This window comes from Ambystoma mexicanum, chromosome 1p, assembly GCF_040938575.1.
Source record: "Ambystoma mexicanum isolate Mex_15411 chromosome 1p, UKY_AmexF1_1, whole genome shotgun sequence".
NCBI classification, from domain to species: Eukaryota; Metazoa; Chordata; class Amphibia; order Caudata; family Ambystomatidae; genus Ambystoma; species Ambystoma mexicanum.
The window spans coordinates 1458302097-1458314945 of NC_090921.1; the positions used below are offsets into that span (position 1 = coordinate 1458302097).

Below are 12849 nucleotides of genomic sequence, written 5' to 3' on the forward strand. Positions count from 1 at the left end.
AATTGAAATCGTGATGTGGGTTTAATACTTGCATGCCAGGGAAGTGATTGGAAGGGTAGAGAGGGAACAGGAGACCACTCATTCTCACAGCAGTCCATAAGTGGATGCTTTAAATCTTAAAGGAGAGAGTTAACTGCTTGTAACATTGAAGCTGCACTGGAATAGTCTCATAAAAATGCATAAAGAAATTAGATGACCCAAACAAATAAGTTTGCCCCTCCCCCACCGCCCATGAAGTTGCCACCCCTCCCAACATTTGAAGGGTTAGCCCCTGAAATTTAGTTTTGGTTGCGCCCCTGAACGCAAGCACACACACCATTCACCATATACACACACGCACACCCAGCCATCCATACATTTAAGTGTGCATTCTTTCACCATACTGGCACACCCAGGCAGCCATCCATACATTTAAGTGTGCACCCTTTCACCATACAGGCACACCCAGGCAGCCACCCATAAAATTACGTGTGCACCCTTTCACCATACAGGCACACACACCCAGGCACCCACCCATACATTTAAGTGTGCACTCTTTCACCATACACTCACACAGGCAGCCACCTATACATTGAAGTGTGCACCCTTTCACCATAGAGGCACACCCAGGCAGCCACCCGTATATTAAAGTGTGCACCCTTTCACCATACACTCACACAGGCAGCCACCTATACATTTAAGTGTGAACCCTTTCAACATACACTCACACATGCACACATCATGGAGTTGAGGGGTGCCCTAACACTTAAAAAAGAAATTGGGCCTCATTACAACTATGCCAGACTGTAAACAACGGTGCTGGTAAACTCACTGGCACTGTTGTTTCCGGCATGGCATATTACAGCTCTGCGGGCGGTTGCCGTCCTGCCCGGCAGGTCAGACCTGCCGGGCAGAACGGCACCCACCCACATAGTTTTCACAGAAGCACCGGCACCGTTATTAACGGTGCCGGTGCTTCTATGGTCCCCATTCCCATATAGTCCGATAGGACTTTATGGAAATGAGGACTTACCATTTGCCGGCGCCTGACTTCCCAGACCGCCAGGGTTGTAATCCCTCGGTGTTACCGGAAAGTCAGGCGCCGGTAAATCATTACAGGTCTGGTGGCAACCTGCTGGTAGCAATGGCACGGTTGCCGCCAAACCCGTAATGAGGCCCATCGTTTCTTTTTGAAGTCACTCTGAGTTCATAAAGAAATTATTTCTGTTACAGAAATAATTTCTTTATACATGCAGAGGGAATTCAAAAAGAAAAAAAATATTTTTTTTTTTGCAAAAAAAAATTACTTTTTTTTTCTGCAAGTGGGGGCCCCTCCCACAACATGTGCTGCAGAGCTCCAGTGCAGACAGGTGTGCGCTCCAAGGAGAAATGGGTAGAAACACACGATTGATTTGCGTGTATGGCGGGGCCATGCACCGGAGAAGGTATCCATTTATCAATAACTGGACTTGCTTGAAGGATTCATGTTGGTGATTCCTTTGCAGCTCAGCTGGAGTATGCTGTCGCTGTGCTCTGTGTGCACATGCCTGAACAATGCCTTCAACGGTGCTCCTGGTAAAAAGACTCGCAAAGGTCGTGCCACAGAGCGGGTGGTTCCTGGCTGCACGGACATCCCTGTCCTTCATCGTGCTTACTGCGGCTCCCTTCCCTCGTCCCAAACATCCTAGGCCCCTCTGAAAAGAACCCAGAAGCTTCTTCGCAGCTGTAATGGGCCCAGGACTCACGTGCCTCCTTCCGACCTCCAGGGCAGCTGGAATGGGCCCAGGAGTCACGTGCCTCCTTCCGACCTCCAGGGTTCCTGCTTGTGAGTTCGCCTGCCACTCGTTCTGCCCTCGCTCTTTCTCCGTCACACCCACTCCCTCCATTCTCTCTCCGCCCTACCGTGAGATCTCTCTTTCCTATCCATGCCATCTGCCCATCCCAGTGCTCTTCCACCAGGGGATATTGCCGCTACTCACCTTGCACCTGGGCTTTAAGGGGCTCCGGGCACTCGACTTTGGCCGTGCAGAAGACCCTCCCCGGGCTCAGAGTCTCGGTGGCGTGGCTGCTGCGGTCCATGGCGCGTGCCTCGTCCGGCTCCTCAGCTCTCCACTGTCAGAGCTGATCTTCGTGCACTTGGCCGCTTCCGCTCTTTATAGCGAACTCCTGGACAAAGGGCAGCGCGAGCTGATAGCGCGGAAAACTGGAGTTCCTCCTGCTGCACGGGACACCCTCGTGCTGCTGCACGTGGCCACCCGCACCCTCCTGTCGCCACAGACACGTTCACACTTCACACCATGACCCTCATTCTCACACCTTTTAACAATCCTGATTGGTTGGAGGAGTTCTACACTGCGAGAATGGGTCATTCAGATGGAGGATTGGGGGGTCAAGGCATGGGTGCCAACCATGGGCGTAGGACATGGGGGGGATGGGAGGGGACAAATTCCCCCACCCCACCCCAATTTTAAGTGGGGGGATATAATAGCTTTTATCCCCCCAAGAATTTGTACCTTAAAATAAACACATTCTAGTGTGTTTTGTGGCTAGTTTCCATGTTCAGGATCGGACCCTGGTTGTCACAACTGTGGGCGGGAAGCTTGGCTGCAGTGCCATGTGGAGCTGCTTGTGAATATGCTTGTGAATATGCTGACAGATGTCAGTATCAGTTGCAGGCCACCTGTAGTACCACAGTTGGCCTTGTGCGCCCCCACGACACTGTCTTGCTTAAGCAAGCTGCTCTTGTTTGCCAGAGATGTCGGAAGGGCTGGGGCAGGATCAGGATAATTGTGGCCACGCAACGAAAATATCACAGTAGCACTGCAGCTCGCCAGGAAATGTTCAAAATAATATTTACAAAATGGTGCAATTTCTTTCATGTGGCTTCTTTCCAAACTCCACACTGTACATTTCCACTTTAAATCACTTCCATGACCAGGTACACCCACTTTTAGTACATTAAGCAATCCACAGACACCCTGTACAATAGAAGCCTGCCAGGGTAGCTCAGCAGGTTGACAGACCGATGCTGAGATGTTATATATTCAAAACTACAGGTTGTTAATCGTATGACTTTTTGCAATGCCTCATGAAAAAAGTGTTACTGTGTTTGGCCAGGGTATGGGTTGGGCTGGTTGGTTGCTTATATTCAGGGCAAAGGTGGGGATATTTCTGCCCCTGTAGTGAAAATTAAAATTTGCCACCCATGAACCCACTGTTTAATTTCCTAAAAACTGCTGTCAGCACAACAGAAGCATTTATTTGTGATTAACCAGTTTGACAAGCATATACCATCTTTATAAATATAACCTCTGCTAAAACACAGAGCGGCACACAAAATAACAGTATATGTGTTGTGTCTGACAAAAAAAAACATTTCAAAGAAAACTAGTGAACACAAGCAGCATTTTTCAATTTGGAAATTACTTTTGTTTTTTTATGGAAGTGTGAAATGCACATTTGGAAAACAATAGTGTGCCTAGCATGTAGAAATCCTGCATAAAACGTAAAGGAAGGAGCACACAAATTACAGGATATTTGTGTGGTAGTCCAACAAATATCTGTCTTTTTGAGATAGCTACTAATAAATAATAATGCAACAAAGAAGTTTTTGAAGTGTTTAATATAATCGTGAAGGCATATGTTATTCCATCTTTTTATAGAGGGGAAATAACCGGGTCAAAAAGATATGGGTAAAAATTCGGAGGTTTATAAATATCTCCACCCCGATATCACCCATTAGTAGCTCTCCACTGTTGGCCTCCACAACAAGTAGCTCTAGCTAACGTAAAGGTTGAAGACGCCTGCTCTAGCGCCTTCACCTCAATGTCACGTTTGTGTGTCTCATTCCTGTGGTGTCATAAAACACCTCACTGGGTCCAGGATCAGAACGCCCTCCCTTTGCCCGCAGTAACAAAGCACGCCGGGTGGTCTCCCTTCTGCCCATTACACACAGTGCCAGAACACACACACCTTTTCATCCGGTGTCTTTGTCGCTGTAGTCCTGGGTCAAGGGCTGTGGCGAGGAAGTGGGCACATTGCTGACTGCCCCCCATTCACATTCGCTCTATCTTCCTTGCTCGCATGCATTGGCAGACAACACCATATTTTTACCACTGCATTCAGTGCCCCAGCAAAACCCATCTTTCTTTCCACAATGCATACAGTGCCAGCACACACACCATATAACGTTCTTCCCCCAACGCATGCAGTGTTAGATTACCCACACTCCCCAACATAATGCATGCAACGCCTAAAGAAAGCACCCCCAGAACCCACACACCCTAGCTCACTTTAACACTTGCCTGCAGTGACGAAACACAGCCCATCTATTTCACTGCACCCCACTACACGCACTGTATGAAGACACACCCTTTCTCTCCCCCACATCAAGCGCATGTAATGCCAGAACACACACCCCTCTGACTCCTTTCACCCGAATGCCCCATTTCGGGCCCTGCCTCCTCCCTTCACCCCTTTGCCCCAATGTATGCACTGCCACACAAGGTGACTCGCCCACCTCTCCTGCTGCATGCAGTGCCACAGGGGCACTCGTGGGCCCTACACCCCCATTCCACTGCAGTGGTGCCAGCCTTGCCCCTTCCCGGCACTCCATCGCCTCTGCATGGAGAGCTGCATGTGCCATTGCCACAGATGCCCCCACTCACTCGGCCGGTCAATGCCAGGGTACGCTCTTTGTTGCCAGTCCGCTGTGTCAGTGTTGATGTCCCTTCTTGGCCACATCAGTCGCCATGCCGACACTCTGTGTCACCTCCTGTGAGATATTTTTGGAAGCCTTTTGATAAATTATTCACCTTGAAAGATGAGCCTTGTCCCAAAAGAAAAACATTTCCCCTCGTGGTGATATTTTAGCGCTTTTGTATATTCCTGGCACTATACGATACTCATTCCAATATTTGGAGAACCAGCATACGCTGCCTCGTACAAACTGGGGCAATAGATGGCCAGGAGAGAGAAGGGGCGAGGGGATAATGGAACTACAGCACAGCGCTGGTAGGTGGAGGGGGTGTCGCATAAAATTGAAATGCATGCATTTCTTATGCTGTCGTTGAAAGGCGCAGCTGGGGGAGTAGAGGCAGTCACGTGTCAGGTGGGTCTGGTGCGTCCATGTATCTTTCTGCGGGCAGTAAAAGAAAAACTGATTTATAATTTTCCAGAAGTATTATAGATGCTGGTAATTCAGAGACTGTGCTAGGGCTGGGGCAGTTACATGTTGGGTGTGCCTACATAACCTTCTGTTCCTCTGACAGCGTTCAAATGTCTGCCACAGAATTGTGTAATGTATGAATGCGTGGGTTTTATAAAGTGTAAACCTATGTGGAAAGAAGCCCCTGTACATAGGCGATGCACTCAGATGGCCATTATTAAGCACTGGTCCCTTTTAAAGACCAGTAGAGAAGAGGAGTCAATCACATGTCACATGTGCCCAACGGAGCCCTTTATCTTGCTTAGAACAGTAAAATGAGAGACATTGAAATGGGGAAGATTAACATCTGCAGGCTTCCTACAAGGTAGTACTTAAGGCCATTCTCAAATGGTGCCGACTAGAATGGCTTCATTGAGCCCCTGACAAACTGGTCAAAATATAATAAAGATTTCTCCAAAATGTGTTTACACAAAGTGGCAAAAGTAAGCCCCACACCTCTCATATCAACCTCGTTTGAGGGGTGCCACCCTCCTTGGGATCAGCTTCACCCTCACGAAAAACCAAAGGTTTTTCATAATCTAGAATAGGGTGGGCGGACTAGTAATCCCTCATTACTGCCAGCATATATGTGATCTAATTTGCTTTTAATGGGATCACCACTACCAACATCTTAATTCGGCCATCTTGAAGGGTCAGGTGGTTTAGCTGTCCCTGGAACACCAGGCAAGTATCTGCAGTGTGTAAAATACGATGTCATCTTGCAAAAGTTAAAGTAGACTCTCTGCACACTTCTGCTACGGTGCCCCGTGCCTGCGCATAATGAACGTGCCCAGGCCGCGGGACAAACTGCACGTGCCCTGCCTGCGCAGTGCACTGCTGCGCAGCCTCAGCCTTTGTTTTTCCTGAATGAAGGAGAAGCCAGGCAGAGACACGTGCTCCAGTGACTCTGTGAGAGCGTGTGTTATTGAAGGAGACAGAGTGAGACAGACTCCTAGTCCGACTGCGACTCGACCTCCACCTGAGTCCTCAGCTACCATAAGGTAAGTCCAGTGGCGTGGCCCCCCTCTCCCAGGTGCAGGGTGGCATGGGGAGGATTTATTAGAGGGAGTGTGCCATTGCCAACGTCAGGTATACAATTTCTAAGCACGCGTGGTGCATTGCAAAACTGATCAGGAATCCTGGCCTCTTAATGTTTCATTGTGAAACATTAAGAGGCCAGGATGCCCTGATCAGTTTGCAACGCGCCGCGCTTGTTTAGAAACTGTACATCTGACGTTGGCACACTTTCATGAATTGAAAAACCTGAGGCCATGCCGCCCTCAGGTTTTTCAATTCATGAAAGTGTGCCCCTGCCAAAGAGGAAGATCACATTGGAATGGCTCTTCCTTACTGATGGGCAGCAAGGGCTCACATTTAAGCTCCAAGCATTGGCCAACAAGGGCTTGCAAGGCTGCACAAACAAAACACAGAGGCCATTCACTGACACATCGGAGGATCAAGGTTGCAAAATGGGAGCCGGTGTTGACATGTACATGCAGTTTCTATACAAATGCCAGGCACAACACTGTTTAATATATTATGTATTGCCTTTTTTAAGGAGAAGGGCATGATGATTATTTTTGCTGCTTACACTAGTGCCCCTATGTTAAGACGGATTTCTGAACTCTGTCCTGGCGGCGCAGAAGTTCAGAAGGCCAACCTAATTACTTGGAACAGGGTAACCTCTGGACAAGCCAGACCAATCAGGGTAGCGATCGCGGCGGTCAAGACTAGGTCTCAAGAGGGGTGAGGGTGACTCAAAGCCCGCAATGAGCACACAAAGCAAGGACACTTACAAACTACTCCAAACAGATGTTATATTAAAAATATATACACATTTATTCCAAGGCCTTTAAAACAATGACCGTAGCGAGAAATCACAATACAACTCTAGTAAACCAACACATACCATACCAATACAATATATATACAAATACAAAACAAGTCTCAAGCGTTATATGCACGAAATGTGTAGTCCACCTAAAAGGGAAGGAAAACAGGCAGTGCGAAATAATGCTTAGACCCAGTCTGCCTTCAGAGGCACCTAACTAAAAGGAAGTCCGAGCCCTACGAAGAGTGGAGCCTTGTGCTCAAAAGTACCTGCACACGCTGGTGCCAACGGGCAAAAAGGGGAGTCTCTTCGAGGGAAACAGGCAGTTCAGTTTAGTGCACAAATGAAGAAGAACAGAGTTCCGCGACTCAAGCGCAGCCTCCACTGGGGGCAGAAGCAGAGCGCGAGTACGGAAAGGCGTGCTGTTTTGACACAGCGGGGAAAAGCTATGGGCTCCTGCAGGAGGGCGACCAGTTCCTAGCTATGCTACTCGCCGGTCCCCGATGCAAGCAGACCCATGCTTCTCCACGTCAGTTTCAGTCGCTGGCAGGTTCAGGAGAGCAGGGGACGTCTCGTCGTCGTGTAGTTTCTGCAGCAGCAGAGTTGAGTTAAAGATGTCCCAAACGAAGTGAACCCGCACAGTTTGTTACCACAGCAGGGCAACGGAGCGGCCGTGTGTATCTCAGCCAAATGTACACTACTCACTTCAGACCTGGGAAAGCCAAGTGTACGAATCGTGTGAGAGTGACAAGGACTAGAAATACAACACAACCTGGCGGCGGTTACAGAGCAAGACTCCTGTGTAGGCCGGTCAGTCTGCTGGATGGCCCAGAGACACTTCCGAAGGCTTACGAACAGGAGATGGTGAAGATGCCGAGAATAGCTGTTCCCGCTATTCCAAGGGTCGAAGTACAGGCCTTCTGGTTCGATCAGAGGTAAAAAGGGTTTCACAAGGCGACAGCAGTGCAGAGGAGCAGTCCTTCAGCGGGTCACCAGCGATTCCTCGGTTCAGCCTCTTGGTTGCAGGATACTTGGCTCCTGTATTCCTTCGTTCGTGAGAACTCAGGAGATCGACCTGGTAGTGGCGTTTCCAGCCCCCTCCTATCCACGGTTCCCTTCGCACCAAAACGGAGGGGACCCAATGGGAGATCCGCTCATCAACACTCACACCATACGTGGACCTATCACGGACCACGGTGGTCCCAGGCATTCACACCACCCTAGACTCTCTGGCACCCAGGATGTGTATTGGGACCAGACATCCCAGCCCACATCCTGGAGGCACACACAAGGCCTGTAGAAACCCGTGAAAGCATCCGTGTTTCGCGGGAAAGTACATGCCCAAATAAGGTAGGCCCCGGGTCGGCTCGACCTGGGGAAGGTGAAGGGAGCAAGACGGTCAGCAGACAGGACAAAGGAGCCTCGTGGTCTGGCCATTTTGGGAGCCAGGCCACCATTTTGGGCTAAGCGCGAGAAACGCGCTTAAAACGCCAAAAGGAGCTCAAAACACAAGAAACGATCGCTGCCACCATTCCCGTCCGTGATTCACTTGCACCGATCAGTTACAATCCAAAAAGAGTATCTAGGGCCTGTAGAAGGCTAGACCCAAGAGAGCAATAATTTAGCTTACAGTGCCCTCTTGTGTCATGTTGCACGAAAGCCGCAACATGATAAAAGAAACTACGGAAAACAGCGTTTCCCGGTACTGACTGTCTTAAGGGCATGTCAGTTTCCCCGTAAGAATGGAGTGAAAGCCCAGAGGAGTGCGGCAGAAGGCTGCACTTCTCTGGCAAAGTCTAGATCATGGTGAAAAACAACAGCAAAAAGTTTAGGGGTTGCCACATGGAAGGAAAATTACCCACAATTACGAAATCTTGCCTAACACCCTAAACCGTCAGGTTACTTTGAGATTGTTTCTAGTTTATTTCCTTAAAGTTGGATCAAGCTGATCGCACCTGACACGTTTCTCTGAAAAAGACATTACTAATTCTATGAATGTATCTATAACTGCTTCCCAAAATGGGACCCGGTCCCCCAGCAGGAGGTGACATCTATTGCTGTGACACTTTGTCCCTCTTCGCACTCACCCAACATGCTTAGCATACATGGAGCAACAAGAAACTCTGTTAGAACATTTACGATTGAGGCATTCCGTTATAGTGTACACTGCCAACTGAGTCACTTCTAGGTGATGCCAAGTAAACCTATAGAGAAAATAATGCACAGTGGGGGGTCACACGATTCGCCCAGGATCACACAATCTGGGAAAGACTGGATTTTCTCCAAGATGTCCCAGTACCCCAGGCCTGGCTTGCAAAGTGCAGACACTGCCTGAAATATCAGCCTGACATAGCATACGAAATCCTCATGAAACCATATAAAGTAAAATGAGGATGAGCCAATCTCACGAATGGCCGCTACATGGGATGTGTCCTCTTTTCCATAGTAATGTCTAAGGTAGGAAAGGGAAAACACTTGATGTATGCTCTAATATCAGTAGGCCTCACTTAAGGCACACCCCTCCACCTCTTTCCACCAACTCACACCTGCTTGAAGTTTGGATGGTACCACACCTAAAGCTTGGTCTCTGACATGAGGGCTACCTGCATTTCTCTAGTTCAAACCCACCAGCAGCTGGGTCCACTTAACCTTTCATAAATTCAGTACCGTTCAAATGAGGGTAATAATACCTGCTATTGCATTGCCTAGAAGCTGAAAGCATCTAGCATGAAGCACTATGACCAAAGTGTTATTATATTCTATAATACAAACTATTACCAGCACAGGCCTGAACGCTGTCCCTGCCCAAAATAAACAATTTCTTGGTGCCCATCCTGCGCATCTCTCAAAAGAAATCAAGCGCAAATCTTCTGTAGGTCTTGGCTAAGCTTCACTGTTTTATTCAGCCTGGCTGTTTCTGTCAGCGTACTTGAGTGGTCGCAGTGCAATCAGATTTTGGGGGTAGAGCCTCAGCAGTACGGGGATTTAGTGACTTCTCTGTCTGTGCCCCCATCCAAATATTCATGCTCCTCACTATTTCTTAAAAGTTAATGCTTGCAGGTATCAATGGGCCCTATAAAGGTCATGTATCTGGCATGCCTGTTCCAGCTTATTCTGAGAAGCTATGTGGAGTGGTTGGTCATGCAAGGCGTGCAAGAGAAAACCTGTGAAATGTAAGCCAGGATAGTGAGGGTGCTCTGAAGACTGAGGGGAAAGTGCTGAGTAAGTGTACAGATGAGAGTTGTGGGGTACTGGCCATGGGGGAATGGGAAGGGATGAACTGGGCTGCAGTAGAGTGTGGGACTGCAAAGTGAAAAAGGGTAGAAAGGGTGCAGAGGACAGAAAAAGAGAGCAGCATGGGAGGGGAGAGATGGGATCAAGAACAGAGTGCAGATGAAAGATAGGGATGTAGTACAAGAAGAGAAAACTCCAGGACTCAGCGCCATTAAGTATATGTATGCTTGATTTTAATGGTCAATCAAACAAAAATGTTTATTAGCCCTCTTTAGGTTGATTACACGTGTTTCGGCTCGCCTGAGCCTTTTTCAAATCAGGGCCATGGATAACATGAAAGATCCATACGACTGTTGTCAGGTAAGTAATAGCGGGGTCAAATCCCCAAGTCCAAAAATCCTTTTGTTCTAAAATTGCACGTGTCGGCTGGTGTCCATGCTCACAAGGCCTGCACGAGGACGATTAGAAGTCGTTTGTTGAAATAATTGCAGATATATACACTACACCATACCTGTCTGTGCATTGATTGGGCCTGATAATACACACAGTGATCCCCCTCTCCCAGGTGCAGGCCGGCATGGGGGGGATTTATTAGAAGGAACGTGGGAACACGGGCTCAACGCTCTCCCAGTGTCATCTGCGCTCCTTTCTTGTTCCTCTCCAGGAAGAGACAGTCACAGCATGCTGTTCCTGAATTAACTCCCTTTTCACTCAATCCTACCTGCTTCCTAGATCTGAAGTCAGGACTAACCTAAAATGAGGTATATTTTCACCTCTGACCTGTCCTGTAGTGGGAGCTGGTGCCAGGGTGCGTGGCATTTTGCCTTGCGAAACAGCATCATGTTATTTGGGCTATCTTAGCAACGCCAGTTCTGGTTTAGATAAAGCCACTGACTTAGGGATGTTTACTATGAAGCCCTGTGTAGTTCATAACGTAATTGGAGCTGGGAACATACTACTAGTGTAATACAAATGTCTTAGCCATGGATTCCTTCATCCACTCTATTAGCACTATGCATGTCCTTCACTGAAGTCCTGCTAAAAACCAAGTGTTTGCTTGTCTATACGTATTGGGAATTTGCCAGTCACTGCTATTAAATGTCCAGGTACTTGCACCATTTTGCAGCTGCTACCATCAGTGGGTACCTAATACCTCTATGGCAGTGCTTGGCAAGTGCCTTTTCCATGCCTACATTAAAGCCCAAATGGTTGGCGCTGCCAATGCTTGTTTTAAAACTGCATGTTTGTTACCCACCACCAGCTGACTAATGCATTGTAGACAAGTTTTAATAGTGGCAACCATAAGCCATCTTGGTGACCCAGAAAAAAATAAAGCAGAGCCTCCAGATTCAAACAGCGCTTGTTCCGCTATCCATGTAAATCCAGTAAATACCCTGGTGCCGAGGTATGATTGCAGCCCATACACTGCTGTAAAGGGGCTCAAGTGGAATAAGATAGGATGGGTTGGCGAAACTCCATCAAGCATCTGCATTTAAAGCGCAGGTGAGAGTATTATAAAAGATCTCTCTAAATGTCCATCGCTGGGAGGATTTTATACTCTGAACTGCTTTTCTTTTTCTTAATTTTCTTCGGTGTTGTTTTCTTCTTTTCTCTTGTTTTATACAGTGATGATATATGTAATTTAATACATACTGCTATTTTAATTTTGTGAAAAGTCGAGTTCTTTAAAAAAGCAAAGTCCCCAAGGTGTCCCTTGTCCCCCCCAGATTTTATGGGTCTCCTACGTCCCTGGTGCCAACTTCACACATGTTTTGGTGGGGCCTAGACTGTGAGGGCGGGAGACCTCGCGTGTCTGGGGAATCCAAGCCAGCCATTCAGTTTCTAACAAATGCAGACTTTAATCACAGATGCAAGTACATGTTTGAAGCTCCTGTCTGACTGGACCCTCGTCCCTTGTTCCCCTTTCTAGACCTAGCTTAGATCTCGCATCCCTTTACCACCGCTGCCCGACCTCAACTGGCACCCAGGTATCTATTCTTCAGTGTCTGCCCCTTGCTGGCCATGTTAAATGGAGATGGAGTAGAGACTTGGCTCCACTTTCCAGAGCACTTATCTTCCATTGTTTCACATAATCAGAATCCTCGGGTCACATGCCTGCCTCGATCAGTGTTTCCCCCTGTTACCTCACCATTAAAACCCTGCCCATTTGCCCCCAAGTGATAACAACCATACTACCAAGTTCCCCTTTCCTTACTGGGTGGTAACCTGGACTGTGGGCTATTACCACCAAATACTACACGTATAACGTGCCTTACTTAGAACGCGCTCCTCTCTCCCTCACTCACTGTGACCCCTTTTCCAGGGCAACTTCTAAACAATATAGTACCAAGGGCAAATCTCTAGGATGAGCGCAATACACCAGACTCTACACTACCCCCTGTCAGAAAAATATAAAATCATTGCAATGAACACGCGCTGGTTTAATCAACCTGTAATTAAATTTAATACATGTACATCAATAGCTATAGCAACTTAGTCAATATTTTTTTTCCAAAAAATCCCTTTTATTAACTTATGTATATGTTATTTGGCTGAACCGCAAAACCTAGAATTTGCAGGCACACAATTGGTTTTTGCT

At 47.8% G+C, this 12849-nt stretch overlaps 1 protein-coding gene across 2 annotated transcripts in view; it reads right to left on the reverse strand.

Annotated features, from left to right (window-relative positions):
* BCO1 (beta-carotene oxygenase 1) overlaps nucleotides 1–12849 on the reverse strand; it is a 296080-nt gene that overhangs the window by 238995 nt on the left and 44236 nt on the right. Inside the window, exon 1 of one of the 2 annotated variants that reach the window (XM_069607101.1) lies at nucleotides 1959–2128. The exons of the other annotated variant lie outside the window; for it this stretch is intronic. Coding sequence (XP_069463202.1) covers nucleotides 1959–2058 — 100 coding nt within the window. The 5' untranslated portion in view covers nucleotides 2059–2128. Of the gene's footprint in view, nucleotides 1–1958; nucleotides 2129–12849 lie in introns of those variants that run through there. 2 annotated transcript variants of the gene reach the window in all.